Source organism: Callorhinus ursinus, unplaced genomic scaffold (genome assembly GCF_003265705.2).
Source record: "Callorhinus ursinus isolate GAN/ISIS: 27379988/994484 unplaced genomic scaffold, GSC_fseal_2.0 scaffold19, whole genome shotgun sequence".
Taxonomy (NCBI): domain Eukaryota; kingdom Metazoa; phylum Chordata; class Mammalia; order Carnivora; family Otariidae; genus Callorhinus; species Callorhinus ursinus.
Genome location: NW_027397081.1, coordinates 4,652,636 through 4,670,683, shown reverse-complemented (window position 1 = coordinate 4,670,683; position 18,048 = coordinate 4,652,636). Strand labels below are relative to the sequence as shown.

At 39.0% G+C, this 18,048-nt stretch overlaps 1 protein-coding gene across 1 annotated transcript in view; it reads left to right on the top strand.

The window, feature by feature from the left end:
- GUCY1A2 (guanylate cyclase 1 soluble subunit alpha 2) overlaps positions 1 to 18,048 on the top strand; it is a 333,141-nt gene that overhangs the window by 160,160 nt on the left and 154,933 nt on the right. The window contains exon 5 of the mRNA XM_073903673.1: positions 17,283 to 17,768. Within this exon, the coding sequence (XP_073759774.1) occupies positions 17,283 to 17,768 (486 nt within the window). The remainder of the gene's footprint in view (positions 1 to 17,282; positions 17,769 to 18,048) is intronic.

Sequence of the window (18,048 nt, the reverse complement as noted above, 5' to 3'; positions counted from 1 at the left end):
TTTTTTTTCCCCCGTTTTTTATTGTTATGTTAATCACCATACATTACATCATTAGTAAGTTTTGGTAGTTGATGCATCTCTAGGAATGCACCCATTTCTTCCAGGTTATCTAATTTGCTGGCATAGAGTTGCTCATATTATGTTCTTATAATTGTTTGTATTTCTTTGGTGTTGGTTGTGATCTTTCCTCTTTCATTCATGATTTTGTTGATTTGGGTCATTTCTCTTTTCTTTTTGATAAGTCTGGCCAGGGGTTTATCAATCTTGTTAATTCTTTCAAAGAACCAACTCCTAGTTTCGTTGATCTGTTCTACTGTTCTTTTGGTTTCTATTTCATTGATTTCTGCTCTGATCTTTATTATTTTGGTTTCCACTTTTTGACTATGATTAATAATGCTGCTGTGAACATTTGTGTACAGGTTTTTGTGTAGCCATGTTTTCTCTTCTCTTGGGTCTATGCCTAGGAGTAGAATCACTGGTCATAAGTCACTCTACTAAGCATTTGGAAAACTGCCCAGTTGTTTTCCATGGTGGCTGCATCATTTCACATTCCCACTAGCAATGTATGATGGTCTCAGTTTCTCCACAGAAGGAATGATTTCTTAACCAGTTTACGGTGTCATGTTTTTCAAGCCTTATGGATTCAGTAGCTCATTTTAAATTATTTTAAAGTAGATGTTTTTCACATCATGAAGAGCACAGGAGAAGTTGTATATAATAATAATAGGCTCTGATCTTGCCAAATGTGGAATTTCTCTAATACGTAGTTTATAATAGATTACACCATTTTCTCAGGGTCTTTGTTTATAAAGATGGAATCTTATTGACCCATTAGTTATTTGCTAAATATAAATATGGTTATATAATTATAAATGTATATACACAGTCTATATAGTTTACAAGTGATTGATCTCTCATATTGTTTGTGAAATTTTACTTGTTTTGGAGATGTTTTCCATTTCATACATTCAAGTGTTTATTCATTCCACAAATATTGAAACCCTGCTCTATGTAAAGTCCCATGCTAGGTTCTTTTTTTAAAATTTACTCTTAAATAGATCTTGTTTTCAACAAGCATAGAGTTTAGTAGGGAGATGAGATGTGAAGAGTCATTGTAAGAGAGAATGAGCTAAGTCCCAAAAGAGAAGCTTGAGCAAAACCATGCTTCTTCTGAGGTAAGAGAGGTTGTTTCTACCTGAGAAGGTAGGATTGGAGGTCAGGAATGATTTCTTAAAGGAAGTGACATTTGGAAAGCCTCTCTCAGAAAGGATAGGACTGAGCTATGGTAGGATTGGAGAAAAGCACATTTCTGTCTATGAATAAAGTATTAGCATAGCATATGTGCTTAGAACAGAGTGGTTTGGTTTTGTCAGGAGCATAGTGGAAGTAAGGATGCCAAGTATGCCGTAAGATTGGATCTTGAGAAGGCTTGGAATGGTGTCTAGATTGCATGTTCTGCAACAGGCAAACAAAACTTAACTATTCAAAGAAATAAGAGAGGTAGGTTTCTTAGGAAGAAACTGAGAATGCCCTGGGGATTATTTATTTATATACTATTTATTTTACAAGAAAGAAAGAATTGTAAGGTAGCAGTGATTATAAATTTACATGCCCTTATTTTTCACTCTACTTTTCTCATTCATAATGATTTACTTTTCTTTATTATCTCTATATGGTCTATAAAACATTTTCCATTACATCATTATTTCTTAAGCATATCCAGTAAGGAGAAAAAAAAAAAACAAAACAACATCTTGGTTGCTTGTAGAAAAAGTAGCATACTACAAATAGTGAATCATGGAACACTAACACCAAAAACTAATGATGTTATGTATGGTGATTAACATAACATAATAAAAAAAAGTAACATACTACAATTTCTATAAACATTTCGTGTCCTATTTCATAGACAATATTTTTTTAGACTTACCTCCTTTGTGTTTACCATCTGTTTTTCCATCGTAGACCATCCTTCTGGGCTTGTTTTCCTTTTTTTTTCCTCCAATAATATATATTATGTGTGCGTGTGTGTTTGTTGTTCGTAAATCTGTTGACTTATGTTTATCTCATTAGCATTTTTAAAATTTAGTTTTTTCTGAGTGCACCATTCTGGGATGACAGTTAGTGTTCCCAGTCCATTTGAAATATTATTAGATTGTCTCTGGCTCCTAATGTGGCTGTGTGTTGTCAGTCTGTCATTTGCAGGTGATCTTTTCTGTTTACTCTTATGATCTTTGTCAAAGCTGGGTATCCTGCAGTTTCATTGTAATGTGTAAGTGTCTAGTTCTGGATTTCCACCTATTTCTTTTTCCTGGATATTGGCCTTGGTGATGTGGGTTGATACACTTCATTCGTTCAGGAAGATTCACAATCATTAGTGCTACAAATATTACCTTTACTTTTTTTTTTCTATTCTCTCTCCCAGGTACTCTGGTTAGAATTAGGTTAGATTTTTCACATTTTTTTCTTATATATCACTTGATCTGTCTTCCATATTTCCTACCTTTGTGTCTCTCTATGTGACATTGTCACAGGATTTTCAGATCTATATTCAGATTCTAGTTCACCAATTTTTGGGGGGTGGCATCTTATACTCTCTTTAACACATCTGCCCTTTGGTTTTATTGATATTTCAACCATTACATTTTTCAATTATAAACCTTATATTTTCTTCTTTTTTAAACCTTCCTAGTCAGTTTTGGTCATCTCTCACTGCATGTTTGTGATGTTACCCTTTATTTCTTTAAACATTTCATACGTGTTTTGTAATACTACATCTGAGACCTTAGTATCTGATGTCCTGGGTGGTCTGAATCTATTTTTTTTTTCATTTCTTCCAAGTCTCATTTCTAGTGGTAGTTTCCCGGAACATTTTGTGATTGTTGACTGTGATCTTCTGTTTGACATTATTCTATTGTGAAGAAGAACTTGGAGCCTGAATGCAGTGTGTGTTCCGTACGAGAGACGGTTTGTGTGTTTCCACAGGGACTGCAGACTGGGACCATTTGAAACCCTTTGAGGGTCTCTGGTATAATCCAAGCATCTCAGGTTCACCTCCCCATTCCCACTGCTAATGGAAAGCTACATCTCCAGAAGTTGGTGCTGATGTTGGAGTTTACCCTCAAGCTACTCCTTCTTTAGTTTGCATGTGTAGCTCACGGTTAAAATTTTAGCTCAAGATGAGGGCTTTTTTTTTTGCTGAGGCCCCTTGGAGCTTTACTTAACCTATTTAAAGCTCAGCAATGCTATAAAAATTATGTTTTGTACAGGATCTACTTTTTTTTTTTCTTCTCAAGATACTCTTTTAGAGCCTGAAAATTGGCCTGCTCCTGGAAGCTGAATGATAGATCATTGTAGCCCAGTAGCAATATGGGAATTACCAAAATAGTTTCGTCAATATAAATAAGACAAACAGGAATATTTTAGAACAAACAAACACTAATTTGGCATTTTAATTTATCCAGTTTTGTTATGTATACCAGTTCTTGCTAGTTTGTGCCTTTTAGATATTACCCAAAATATTGTATTAATAAAATATTTGAAATCTTCTTGTTCTACAGAAGAATAGGCCACTGGGAGACTAGGAGACTACTAGTGGATAACTCTTCTTAAAATTTCTATTTGCCTTATTTTAATATGCTTTAGAATGTTCAAAGGAAGGGAAAAGAGGGAGTTGGTCCAATAAGAAATCTGAGATCTGTGAAGTCAGGCCAGAGATGTCATATGTGCATTCTTCCATTAGGTAATAAAATCTTTATCCATTTATGCATGATTCCTTGCATAGCTATTTAAAAATTTTATTAATATTTGTAGGTTGCCCACTATATGGCACGTACTATTCCATATGATAGAAAACACAGGAAGGTACAATTAGAAGTCTCTAGACTTAGAGCTCTTCCTTTCTGTTCTCAGGACAGACGTAAACAAAGAAGAGTAGGGAGATGGTATGGGAGGATGGTAAGGGCTAGGGAGAACAGTAGACATTGCAAGAGGAATCAAGTATGGTGGGGCTAAAATAACGACGGGTAGATGGATTTACTGGTTCTGAGCACTTTGCTAATGAACCTTAGAACCTGGTCTGATGTGTCTTGGCTGGAACACTCCCATGGTCAGGTGAACAGATCATTTAGGAAGCTGGTGTTCTGGGTTAAATTGTGTCCTCCAAACAAGAGGTGTTAGAGGCCTTGCCCATAGTACCTCAGAATGTGACCATATTTAGAGATAGAGTCTTTACAGAAGTAATTTAGTTAAAATGAGGTCATTAGGACAGCTTTAATCCAGTATGACTGATGTCCTTATAAACACAGAAAAGTTTGGACACAGAGATGGACATACACACAGGGAAGGAGAACACCACTTGAAGATGAGGGTCATGCTGCCATAAGCCAAGGCTCCCCCCAGAAGCCAGGAGAGGGCATTTAGAGTAGCAGGGCTTGTTCTTGGACTTCTGGCTTTCAGAACACTGAGACATTCAACTTTTGTTGTTCAAGGAACTCACATTTGCAGTACTGTGTTACGGTAGCCCTCACAAACCAAGGCAATCAGTAATTCATTATAATTAAAGCTTCACAGTTTGTTGGACACTAGGAGATGACAAGCAAAAGGGTTCAAGAACTGCTGATAGCCTATTATGAACCAGGAGGTTTTTATTTAATGAATATATAATGTCTATTATATGCCAGTGACTATTCTAGATAATTTGTAAATATTAGCCAGTATGTATCCAAATAGCAATCCTATTACAGAGGTTCGTCCATTATTGTCATTTTAAAGATGTGGAGTCACATTTTGGTCATGCCATCTACTTCCCCAGAGAAGAAGAACTTTTGAACAAACTTTACATGACCATGCAGAGATTCTTGGGCCTTGAATAGGAGATTTTCCTGAGGGTTTCCCACACACATGGAAACACACAATGTTTTGAAGTCTTGTTTCGGTGATAGTGAGAGATGCACAGAAAAGGCATGCCCAAGACAAGGGCATCCATGTTCTAGTCCCACCTCTGTTTCCTTAGCCACAGACCTTGGGTACATCACTTAGCTGTCTTCCGTCTCCATTCTTACACTCGCCCATATTAACTGGGTAACTGTAAAATCAAATCAGAGGATAATTTTAAATTTAAAAATAAACAACAAAGGAATAAAATCTCCAATCCATAGTTTGCCCTAGAGATTTTTATTTTTCAAGGAACTATCCTCTCAATATCTCCCAAACAATGTATTAATTTGTATCCTTTAAACATTAGATCTAAGAACTCATTTCAATTATTTATCATATACTTGAAAGGCTTTGATATCATCTCACTGGAATGAAAGATACACATGTAATCTAGTTCCAAAGAGATAAAAAATGGATAGCAAGTTATGATTCATGTTGGGTAAGCATAAAACCAACCATATGTTAGTCCTTTATGCAAAGCTTTAGATTCAGAATTACAGATTGAACTATGTGTTAATCCCAGGACTCTTCTTGTAATTCACTGATGGCAGGGAACCTTAGAGAGGGAGTGATATTAACTAGAATGATAGTGAATAAAATCAGGTTGCCATGATGGACTCTTTTCTCCAAGGTTGTAGAATGGAGGTGGTATAACTCTAGACCCTTTCTCAAGTGTGTGATGGAGATGGGGGAAATTGATCTTTTACCAAGACATGGTGCATTAGTCAAGGTAAATAATGCTGTGACAATCTTCAAATCCCACTCCCTTGACACAGTGAAGATTGATTTCTTGCTCCCATCATAGTTGTGGGGGCTGGTTGGGTATCTGAGCAGCAGGGTTGCAAGAGAGACTTCGAAACCCAGGCTCCTTCTTATTCCACCATCTTGGACATGTGTCCTCCGTGGTTACAGAGGGGAGAGAAGATGGAGGACTGGAGAGTCACATGGCTAGGCTCACATTCCAGTGGTCATGACTCACTTGCATGGCCTTAACCTGACTAGACCCTTTTGCTCTCTGTTGTGATCAGTCCGGACCTTGTTGAGTGCCCTCAGTGTGCTATGCGCTCTCTTTTCTCTGGGCTTTTGAATTTGCCTTCATTCACCTTGGAACACTTCCCTTGCCATATGCCAACACCTGTGCTTTTCACTGTCATAAACGGCCTCCAAGGCAGGCTTCTTCAGTTGAGTGCTATTATCTTGACAAGGAATTCTTACACATTGTTCATGTTCCTGGCGGTGTTTACAAAGACAAATACTGATTATGTGTGTCTGAGAAATTTTGCCAGTGCTAAGTCAGCCTTCATTGTGATATTTTAATTATGGTAGCATTTTGTATGATTTGTGAAACTTTTTTTTTAATTAATCGGACATACCTCATTTAAGTAGAAATCTGTTACATTTAAGTTGTTTACTATTTTTTTTTTTTTACTGTTACTGAAAATGCTGCAGTGAATAAAGGGATGTATTTATAACCCATCTCCCATGCCTATTCAGTATAGCTTCATAAAATGTATTCTCATCATAATTTCTTCAACATAATTGCATTATCATTTCTTATTTGTGGTGTGTCTCTAGCCAGCCCCATCATCATTACCATTGTCATAATGCTTAATAACAAGAGTAACAATAATATAATAATCACTGAGTGCATGCATCTGTGGGTACTAGGCTAGGCTTTTTATGCATATTACCTAATTTAAACTTCACCCTAATGCTATGCCATTAGAATTGTTATTATTCCAGTCTTACCGATGAGGTTGCTATGGCCCCTAGGGGCCATGTGATCTGTCTATGGTTACTCAGCCAGCAAGTGGTGGAATTAGGCTCTAAACTATCATTTTTAGTTTCAAAGCTCTCATTCCTTTCATCCACCGCTCCACACTATGCCTTGGTCAGGCAGTCCAGGCTCCTGTTAGGGCTCCTAAATAACTTACTGTGTGATCTCTGAACTCAGGCATCCCTGGTCTCCGCTTCCCTAATTATAGTAACCTTGATTGTGTGCTCCTTCCAATGTCAGAGAGCAAAATGCAGCAGTGTCTGTAGAAACATTTTGAAACTTGTACAATTCCAAGGGATAATTAAGAGATTTTACTGGGTCACAAAAAGGCTTTGTCAAGCAGCCCCTTGGCAAACGTGAAGGATACACCCGGAAAACTCAAATCTCTAAACTGGATAACAAAACATTCTTCTTATAAAATGCAGTGGTGTGCCAATAGGAAAAAAAATGTAAGGGACCCCCTTCACATCTTTAATGGTTCCACAAAAATGGAGAGATGTCATTCATAAAGTTGTCACAACAAATACTGTCTAGAGTGGTTGTTGAAACAGTTTCGGGATTCACCTTTGATTAATGTATTTATGGGCTCATTGATGCCCTAGTTCTGAGCGATCCCTGAACTTCATGTCCCTTTCTGCTTTATTGAGAACACGTCTTCCGATACTGAACTATACATAGTGAGTCTGTGTATGTGGAGAGGTCTGGTTTGAGTCCTTGCCCTTTTACCAACATGCCTGGCACCCGCATGCAAGCTGTCCTCCCCAGGCATCCTTTTCTTCATTTACTTGTATGAGATGGATGGATTGGACAAGATGACATTTGAGACAGTAGTTCCCAAGTCTAGCCAATTTCCAGAATCACATGTAGGTCTTGTAAAAAAAAAAAAAATCCATTTCTGAGCCCAACAACTGGGTGTTCTGATTCAGGACCTTTGAGGCAGGATCAGAATCCACAGTGAGGTTGCCTAACAGTTATTGAAGGCTAATTTGTACCAGATATTATGCTCAACATGGTGTATAGGACTTTTTGTGTCATTACAATGGTTTGGGGTAAATGCTGTTCTCATTCTCATTATGACCTCTGCCAGGTTTTTAACTGCTTGCTCATTGCTTACAGGCTCTAGGGGCTTGCGTTTCTTTGTGTTTGTATCCTCACTTATACGTATGTTGTAGCTCTAGGTTCTGAACCTGACAATCCTGGAGATCTAAATCTTGTGTTCATTTTTTCCATGCTTTTGCCCATTGCTCGAGCTTATTCATATCAAGAGTCTGGAGAGACTAAGTTGGGGAAGGGTTAGTTGCCTGTGACTGAGGACCACTGCAGCCTTCTCTGAGGGTGGAGCTTCAGCTCCGAGTGTGTAACCAGGCTCCCTAACCATGCACATGTCCCAGGTCTCAGAGTCCCCAGAGAAGTGCCCTCTCATCTTGGCTCTCAGGGCAGCCTGGCTTCCCTCTGCTCCTCTCAGGGATCCTGCTCAACATCCCAACTTTTTTGTTGGCTTACTTGTTTCCTTTGTTTTTATTTGGTTGTTCCGTTTTCTGGTGTGTGTCCATGGGAGTGTCCTTGGAAACCTCTCCCACCTCTTAGAAGATCACCCCTGCCTCAATAGGATATTTTCATCACGAGCAACTTGTTCTGCAGCAGGAGGGTCCCTTAGCTCTCCATAACCTGTCCATTCTCTCCTCTTTCTTTCTTTTTTTAAATATATGTCTCGTCTGAGTATAAGCTCCTTGAAGGAAGAGACCTTGATTCTCTTAAACTCAATTCTATCTTTAGTACTGAGTAGAGTTCCTATATGTAATACATTCTCAAACCTTCTATGTGACATTGTTAAAAGCAAAAACATCTCTGTGACCCAAATACCAATTCATTTTTTACCCACAAGGAAATGAAAAATGATATGTGGACCAAGTGATGGACTGAATATCGGAGCCGTGAATTTTACTTCAGCGCCATGGAGTCCAACACATTAGCAAGTAGCCTTATGTGGCTATGTGCCTTTTAGTTTAATGAAAATCAAGTAAAACTTAAAGTTTAGTTCTTTGGTCATCCTCTTTTCATCATTTCAGAAAGATCTCCTGGATTGTAATCCTCTATATAAAGGTTTCCATCCTCTGTACAAAAACTAGCTTCTGCAGCTGTCCATATGTGTTTTGCCATTGTGTATGCCCTATACTGAGCAGCTGCCTGGTTATGCCATTAGGAAATTCCTTCTGTACACCAATATCCTTAATTCTGCTTTTCCAACAGCCCCGATTCTCAGTATGTACAGTGGGTTTTGCCAACCTGAATCTAAGCGCAAACCCTAGTTATTTCTTTTAAATGTTTAATGCAATTGAGTCAAAATGCAAAACGCTATTTCTGTTACTAAAAATAGCCACCCTTGATCTTTCATTTGACCTCTGATTCACAAGAGCGAAGTGAGATATGGGAGAACAAATATTTTAACATAATGCCCACATACACATAAATAACATAGAATTGGATAATTGGAAGTTAGGGTTTCGTTTTGTTTTTTTCTTCTGAGGCCTTATCAGGATATTCTCATATTAAATGGGCTGGGTGAGAATGGCTAATATTTTTTATAATCCAGATTCTTATTAATTATTTGTACTCTGTTACTATGAGGAGTCTTCCTTCATACTAACAATGAGGTAGTGCTTTGTGCAGGTTTATTTTTGTACTGTTTCCTTGAAGAGGGTATAGAATTTCCCCTCTTGGCAGAATATTTTAGTGGTGGTTCCAAAAATTTACTACAGCTTTCGGAAGTGTAGTTTCATCAGCTCATTATATAGAAATGTTACCCAAATCTCCATGGGATGTGTAAGTGGCAGGGTGGTGACGGAGGCGCCCCAGAGGTGAGGCTTCCTGTGGTGTTAAAGGAGGGAGGACTCAGTGCTCTTCCTTGAATGTGTGTGCTTTACTGATTGTGTGAATGTGATGAAAAAATAAAATCATTTGCGCTCTTTGGGAGAAAAGGCAATCTCTGCTCACTAGGTCTTCAAAACCGTGTATCAATTTCATATTCCCCACATCGTGTGAGATTGTTAAATAAAAAAAATGAAGAATCTAAAAGCAGAACATAAGCCTTTTACATTTGGAAAATTTGCACAACAGAATACCAAAACATTTGCTGATGCACTTCTTTCAACTATGAAGCATAAACCTATTTCCTTTAAATATTATATGAATCCTGCTGTGATTTAAAAAGAAAAGTGGCATCTAATCGTGGAACATTAAATCGACTTTGTTATGTGGTTTACTGGCTTATCTATCAAAACAGAATTCAAATCCATTTGTAGAATGAAGTTTGAGATTGCCAGAATAGCAATGAAAGTAAATACAAACACACTGGGGGGAAAAGCAAGCATTCCAATGCTAAGCATTTCTATTCTAAGATAAAATCTTCTGGAGGGTTATGTTGTTTTTTTTTTTTGTTTTTTTTTTTTGCTGATTTCATCAAGAAACAGTATGGATTTTATTGCGTCTCATTTCAGTCTACAGAATAAGTATCATAATTAGCTTCAGATGTTAATATTCCCCCAGATATATATACTTTACTATTAAATTTGCTGTTTAATTCATTAAAACGGCAAAGATGTTCTGCTTAAATTCCTGCATATTTAAAGTAGCATACTACTGATAGGTCGTAGATATTAAGTAAATATTTGTAAAACAGATGAATACATAAATAAATGAATGCTTTTAATTTCTTTTATATTTAGTGTACTTAAGAATTTCCAGGGGCGCCTGGGTGGCTCAGTTGTTAAGCGTCTGCCTTCGGCTCAGGTCATGATCCCAGGGTCCTGGGATCGAGCCCCGCATTGGGCTCCCTGCTCCGCGGGGAGCCTGCTTCTCCCTCTCCCACTCCCCCTGCTTGTGTTCTCTCTCTTGCTGTCTCTCTCTCTGTCAAATAAATAAATAAAATCTTTAAAAAAAAAAGAATTTCCATATTGCCTCTTTAAGGAAGAATAATGAAGGATTCTTGTCAGAGAAAATCAAAACAAATTTTGCAGTTTTTAAAAATTATAGCTATTATAAATGCAGATAGTAGGTTGGAATTTGGAAAAACCAATAGCCCCCCGGGAGAAAATTGGTTTTATTTCAAAACACTTTATTTCTCTGGGTAATTATAGTCTTAAGAATCAAAACACAAACAAGTGAATGATAAAAATAAGCAAAGCAGGAAAACGAAAACTCTGCCATTTTATCAACTGAGCAATTTTTCACTTAGTATAATTCCCTACAGATTAATCCACAATTTTGCTTATCTCAGTAGAATATTCTTTATATTCCTAAATAATATTCCGTGTTAGTTTAACCATTTACCCACTAAAATACATCTGGATTATTTCCACTTTGGGCCACAGCAAATATGTCTTATGGTGACTGATTTCTACTTTTATTCGGTGTAAAACATATTATATACACTTTCAATTTAAAACAAAATTTTTTTTTTTAAAGATTTAGTTAATTAATTTAGAGAGCATGTGTGAGCGGGGATGGGGCAGAGGGAGAGGGAAAGAATCTCAAGCAGACAACCTGGTGAGCACGGAGCCTGATGTGGGGCTTGATCTCAGCATCCTGAGATCATGACCTGAGTGTTGTGGTGGGTTGCTTTTTTATGTGGCCCAGGATACGGTCTGGCTTAGAGTATGCTCCATGAGTTCTTGGAAAAAAAAAAAAATGGGTACCGTATTGCTGTTAGGTGGATCATCCTGTATCTGTCAGTAACATCCTATTGGCTCATTTTGTTGTTTCAATATGTAGTAGTTTCTCATGGTTACTGTAACCAATTCCCACAAACTTGGGAATGTGAAACAACAGAAATTTATTCTTACACCGTCCTGAAGGTTGGAGTCTGAAATCACGGTGTGGGTGGGGCCATGGTGTTTCCAGAGGGTTTGGGAGAGAATCTATTCCTTGAGTCTTCCTGCTGCTGGCTCGCCTTGGTGTTTCTTGGCTTGTAGTGACGTTTCTCCCTGTGTTTCTGCCTCCACATCCTCGTGGTGTGCGTGTGTGTGCGTGTGTGTGTGTGTGTGTGTGTGTGTGTGTACAATCTCCCTGCGTTTCTCTCTTATAAGGACAATTGGGATGAGTGCAGATGGTGTTAATAATTTTTGTTTCAATCATTATGTATAATTTAGACAACTCAGGAGAAGGATACTCTCTGGTAATTACCCATATTTCTAGTCTTTGTTGCTGTTGTTGTTGTTTTTCCTTCCTGATGCTCTAAGATTCCTTCTCTTAATATCTTTCTGTTTGAAAATTTTTCTTTGGCCATTCTTTAAGGGTAAGTCTGTTAGGACACAGACTTTGAGTTTTTCTTCAGCTGCATATGGGTTTGTTTTCCCTAGGTTCTTCAAGAATGGTTTCCCCAGATGTAGAATTCACATGGACACTTCTTTTCTTTTGATATTCAAAAAAGCGTGCTCCTTTCTTCTGGCCTCTGTAGTTCCAGATGAGAAACCCACTTACATTCAAATTAGTGTTTTCTGCAAGTAATGCATTCTTTCTCTCTGGCCGTTTTCAAGATATTTTCTTTGAATTTAGGTTTCAGAAGTTTAATTAGGGTGAGAGTTAAAGTGGGTTTCTTTTCAGTTATCCTGTCTGAGGTTCACATAGCTCATGGAACCTGTGGATTTAGATTGTTCATCAAATTAGAGACTTTTTCAGCCATTATGTTTCCAAATGCTTTTTCAGTCCTATTCTTTCTTCTTTCCTCCTGGGACTGCCATGATATGAGGTTGGATTTCTGTTGTTGTTGTTCTGCAGGTCTCTGAGGCTCTCTTTATTTTTATTTATTTATTTTAGTCTGTTTCCTCTCTCTGTTCAGACTGAGTAAGTTCTCTCAAACTATCCTCAAATTCACTGATTCTGTCCCATCATGTCTACTCTCATTTTGAGCCCACCCAGCCAATTTTCTATTTTCGTGGCATTTTTCAGCTCTATGATCAACACTTGGTTATTTTTGTATCTTCTATTGCTTTACTAAGATTTTCTAGTTTTTTGTTCTCCTCAAAAGAATTTGTAATTGCTTGTCGAAACATTTTATGATGGGTTCCTTAAAATTCTTGACAGATAATTCCAGTATCTCATCTATTTCAGCGTTAGCACGGATTGATTGCCTTTTCTCATTCAGGATGTGATTTTCCTGGTTCGTATTATGATGCGTGGCTTCCTGTTGCAGCCTGGACAGTTTGGCTGTTATGTTAGAAGATAGGAGAGGCTGTTGCAGTTTTTATTTTCACAAGCGGTCGCTCTGTTTAGGTCTGGTATGCGGGTCCTGGCCTACTTCCGTGGGCAGTGGCTGCAATGACTAATTTTCAGAGCTTACATGGTGCTCTTTTCATCTGTTGGGTTCATTTAATGCATCTGGGGCTTCCACTGGCTCTTGTTAATGCTGCTTGAGGGGGAAGAACGAGCTCCCAGAGGAAAGGTGCCCCGGTACCTTTATGCAAAAGAGGAGGTTTTTTCCAAGCATGTGGGAAATGAGTACTTCTTGACGGGGCTCTGGCGGCGAGATCCTTATTCCTGGTGGCTCCAGCCATGTGGTGCCTCAGGAGGGGCCTTGAGAGCAGGAGAATCTCAGCACTGTGAGGACAGACAAGTTTCTCAGGCTTCCTATGTGTCTGCTAGTGTTGTTTCTTTCTGTTTTTTTTTTTTTTTTCTTCTGGATCTAATTCTTCAAAGCGAATGTTACTCTGTGAGAACATTCTCAGAGGCCCACCTGGACACCAGGGATGTATCATTCTGCTTCTGCTTGCTTAAGTTATATCCTAAAGATCTGAAATATCCAAAATCACATCTCGAAGTGACTCTTCCACTACACTGATGTAGGGGGAGAGGCATGCAGGTAGCTATTTAAATCTGCATCAAGAGCAGCAACTTCTGTCTTTTCTGCTGCCTGTTGTGAATATCTCATTAAGGGTATTTTGCTATCACATTGGTTTGCATGTAGAATTATTACTGCCCCCTCAGCCCCCGCCCAACACCCTTACCCATCCTGCTTCTTCAGTGGTTAAGAGCACATCCTCTGGAGTCCATCCAACTTGGGTTTAAATGCTGATCCTGCTGTTTATTAGCCTGTGCATTCTGAACAAGTCTCTTACTTCCCTAAATCTCATCTAAAAAATGAGGACAGTAATAGGGTAAAGTAAAATTTAATAACAACATTTCTGTTAAGTCAGCATAGTACCTAGCTGGTGGCAAGCACTCAGCAGATGTGATGAATTAGCTAGGTGCACATCCTCATCAACATCATTATCATTTCGTCTCCAGTTTAGAGATAAACCAAAGCTTTGAAAGTATAAGTAACTGAGTCAGTTTGCCCATGTAAGTGTCAAGAGAGCTGGAATTCAAATCCAAGTCGGACTTTTTACAAATCCTCTTTGCTAACCATTGTACATAACCATGCCACCAATGATTATCTTGGCGAGACTTGAGTCTCCATGGGAGCATGGGTTTGTCAATCCATGTTCAGGATATGCAGAAATACAAGAATGTACAATTATATGATCCAGACATATTCAGTTTTCAATTAATTATTATTTATAGTGGTAAATATTTTTATAGAGCTATCTATGCATAAAAATAAAAATAACCCACCTGGTTTAATAGAACCTGATCACCAAACTTTGTAAAAGGATGACTTTTAACCCTTTTGCCCAAATACTCCTTTTTATGATGCTTACCAGTTTTTGAACTCTGATACATTTTAAAAACTGTTTTTCTTAGGCATTATGCTCTTTCATTTAAATTTTAATATAATTTGAGATGCAGTAAAAACAGATGTTTCCATTTATTGCAGTTTTCTACAAATCTTCTTCTGCATAAGAATATATAGTTTCTATAATAGTTTTGCACATTGCTAGATGAACAAGTGAGGATCGTGGTGAATTCCTGAATTTATAATTATAATGGAACAGAAGCAAATCAGGAGGAATAATTTATGTTATTACCAATTAAAGTAAAAATGGATTTATGAGAGAGACACAAATACTCCAGTTGCATTTGCCCATTTATTAAATATGGGAAAAATTCACTGATGAAAAATATAAAAAAGGAAGTTATTTCCTGTGTACACTGGGGTTCTTTATGAGTTGTTATTCTGTGGTGTAGGAGGTAAGCAGTTACTTTTTCCTCTCTCAGGCTCTGCTGATTCAGAGATTTCAAAAAACAAAACAAAACAACAACAAAAAAAACCAAACCAACTAATGGCCACATATAGATCATGAACCTATTTATGTTTTATATTTTTGAGATAGGAAAATTAGTTATTCGACTCAGCTTCTTTGTAAGTTAAATGAAAACACTATTATTTATTACATATAGCAAATAATACATAATGTTATTAGTGCATATACACATAGGCTGGTTCCACATTTGACATAGAGAGATGGAGGCAAAGGGAGAGAAGAAGAGGCTCCATTTGTGAGGACGCGTGGAGGTTGATCCTTTGGAAGGAGAAGCAAAGAGAAAGGCGTTGAGGAAAGGGGGGAAGGGGGAGGGAGTGCCTGGGGGGAGGGGGAGACAGGCAGCAGAAGAGGCGAAGACTGAGTGGAGAGAGGATGCTGGAAGGACGTGTAAGTCCCCAGAACAGAAGGGAGAAGAAAGCTAGATGGTGAAGAAAAAGAGAATAACTAGAAAAAGGGGGGGGGGAGAGAAAGAGAGAGAGAGAGAGACCACACACAAGTCTAAATCCCTGAGCATCAGAGGTTTGCTTTTACCTTAAATCTTAAGAATAAGTTGAATATGCTCAGTTTTTAGCTACAATGTTGTACATTTTGTGTCTTCCTTATGACACCTTCACCATCCCAACAGTGGGAAAGTGTGTGTCATTAACAGTACCCTTCCCCAAAAAAGCATTCTAGGCAGGTAGGACACAACCTGGACACCCTTCTCAGAACGATGATTTCTGTCTGCAGTCAGACCGTAGTCTGCAGGCTTGGCAGTCCGCCTTGCGGGGGGTGGGGCGGGAAATGGAAGCGTCTTCTGCACACTGTTCTCTGGCCCCCACCTCCACCCTTTGGTGTCTCGGAGAAGGGGTATCTTCTTTTATCATTTGATGCTTATCACCCAGAGCAGTGTGAGGGAAGAGAAAACAAATATTTCAATGAACAAATGAGAGTATTACGTACCAGAGGAGGAAATACTAGGAGAAACTTCACAGAAGATGAAGCGAACATTTCATTTCGTAAAAATTATAGCATCAAGCAAGGACTCAATTTTATTTCCTTGCCTGTACTGGATCTTAGTGAGTGGTGAAGGGGGAATGAAGTACAAGATAGACGTAGGCTTCAAAACCCAAATGTGGGGCGCCTGGGGGGCTCAGTTGGTTAAGTATCTGCTTTCGGCTCAGGTCATGATCCCAGGGTCCTGGGATCGAGTCCCACATCGGGCTCCCTGCTCAATGGGGAGCCTGCTTCTCCCTCTGCCTGCCACTCCCCCTGCTTGTGTTCTCCTGCTCTCTCTCTCTCTCTCTGACAAATAAATAAAATCTTTAAAAAATTTTTTTTGAAAAAAAAGAATAGAGGAAAATAAATTTATTGAGCACATTCCACTTGGCAGTGGAAGATGACTTAGGTTAAACGGATGTGCAGTCTTGGCTGGTCAGCTCGAGGCTGTCCTTTCTAGGTCATTCCACCCACTCTCCTCTCCAGATGTGCTGAGATACCCTACTCTGGCCCAGATAACTGTATTTGTGTAGACACATCCTAAGTGCACTTCCTTTCCTGCGGCTGCTCCTTGCCTTGGAGGGCCTCGTAGGGCTCCGAGCTGAGATAGCATCAGTCTGTTCCCTAAGGGAAAACACGAAACATCAGTCCCCCAAGTTCTCCAGTTAAAGAGCACAGAAAGGAGAGACCCTCTTCAGATTCTTTATCTTCTTACCTGAGTTCCTTTAGTTCCAGTCTGACTTGGGGGTTTATTTTCAGCTTATGGTGAACATGCCCGTTGACTGATAGTTGCTTCCTGATAATCCTGACTTATCACGTCTCGTTTACATTTTTATTTTTAAGATTAAGTGAATCGTTCCCTAGTCAGTGCAAGAACTGTATGTTCAAAGGTCTACAAACTGCTTGAAAAATGACTTACGTAAGGCCAAACAATTATTTTGATTTATTTTAATCTTCTGGACTTTTTTTCCTGAGTGTTATTTTAATGACAGTTGACTATAGTTGTTTTGACAGATGGATTTGTCCTAATTTTATTATTAAGCAGGCTGAAAGGTGTTAAACTGACTCATGAGCCCGTTTCGTGCGGTGCCTGAGTGTAATTTCATTTTGAATACAACATGTTTCCCAGGTTCATTTCTCTTGATCTCACTCTTCGTTTCATCACTGTCTTTAAAAAGTGGCCAAGCGGGGCATGGTAACAAAGATGTCCATTCAGAACGGTGAATTTTACATGGGCGGTAAACCATACTGAGATTTGCTTCTACTGATGCGGAAATTCAGCATAGGTCATGGTACCTTTCTTCTCCTCCCCGTCAGATAGTGAGTTAACTCTTTTGTGAACCTACTATGCGAAGAAGAGCACGGATTACAATTTCGTGTTCCTTCTGCAGGTGATGGAAGTCAAAGGACAGATGATCCATGTCCCGGAGTCGAACTCCATCTTATTCCTGGGCTCTCCGTGCGTGGACAAGCTGGACGAGCTCATGGGCCGAGGGCTGCATCTCTCGGACATCCCGATCCATGACGCCACCCGGGATGTCATTCTGGTTGGTGAGCAGGCAAAGGCCCAGGACGGCTTGAAAAAGAGAATGGATAAATTGAAGGCAACTTTGGAAAGAACTCACCAGGCCCTTGAAGAAGAAAAAAAGAAGACAGTCGATCTTCTGTATTCTATTTTCCCCGGTGACGTCGCCCAGCTCTTGTGGCAGGGGCAGCCCGTTCAGGCCAGGAAGTTTGACGACGTCACCATGCTCTTCTCGGACATCGTTGGCTTCACAGCCATCTGTGCCCAGTGCACCCCCATGCAGGTGATCAGCATGCTGAACGAACTGTACACCAGGTTTGACCACCAGTGTGGATTTTTGGATATTTATAAGGTAAAGGAGTTTAGTTACTCATCCACAAATATTTTATTTATTTATTTATTTTTTTAAAGACTTTTTTTTAAGACTTTATTTATTTCTTTGACAGAGAGATAGAGAGAAAGCACAAGTAGGCAGAGAGGCAGGCAGAGGGAGAGGGAGAAGCAGGCTCTCCGCAGAGCAGGGAGCCCGACGTGGGACCTGATCCCAGGACCCTGGGTTCCTGACCGGAGCCGAAGGCAGACGCTTAACTGACTGAGCCACTCAGGCGCCCCCACAAATATTTTATATATAT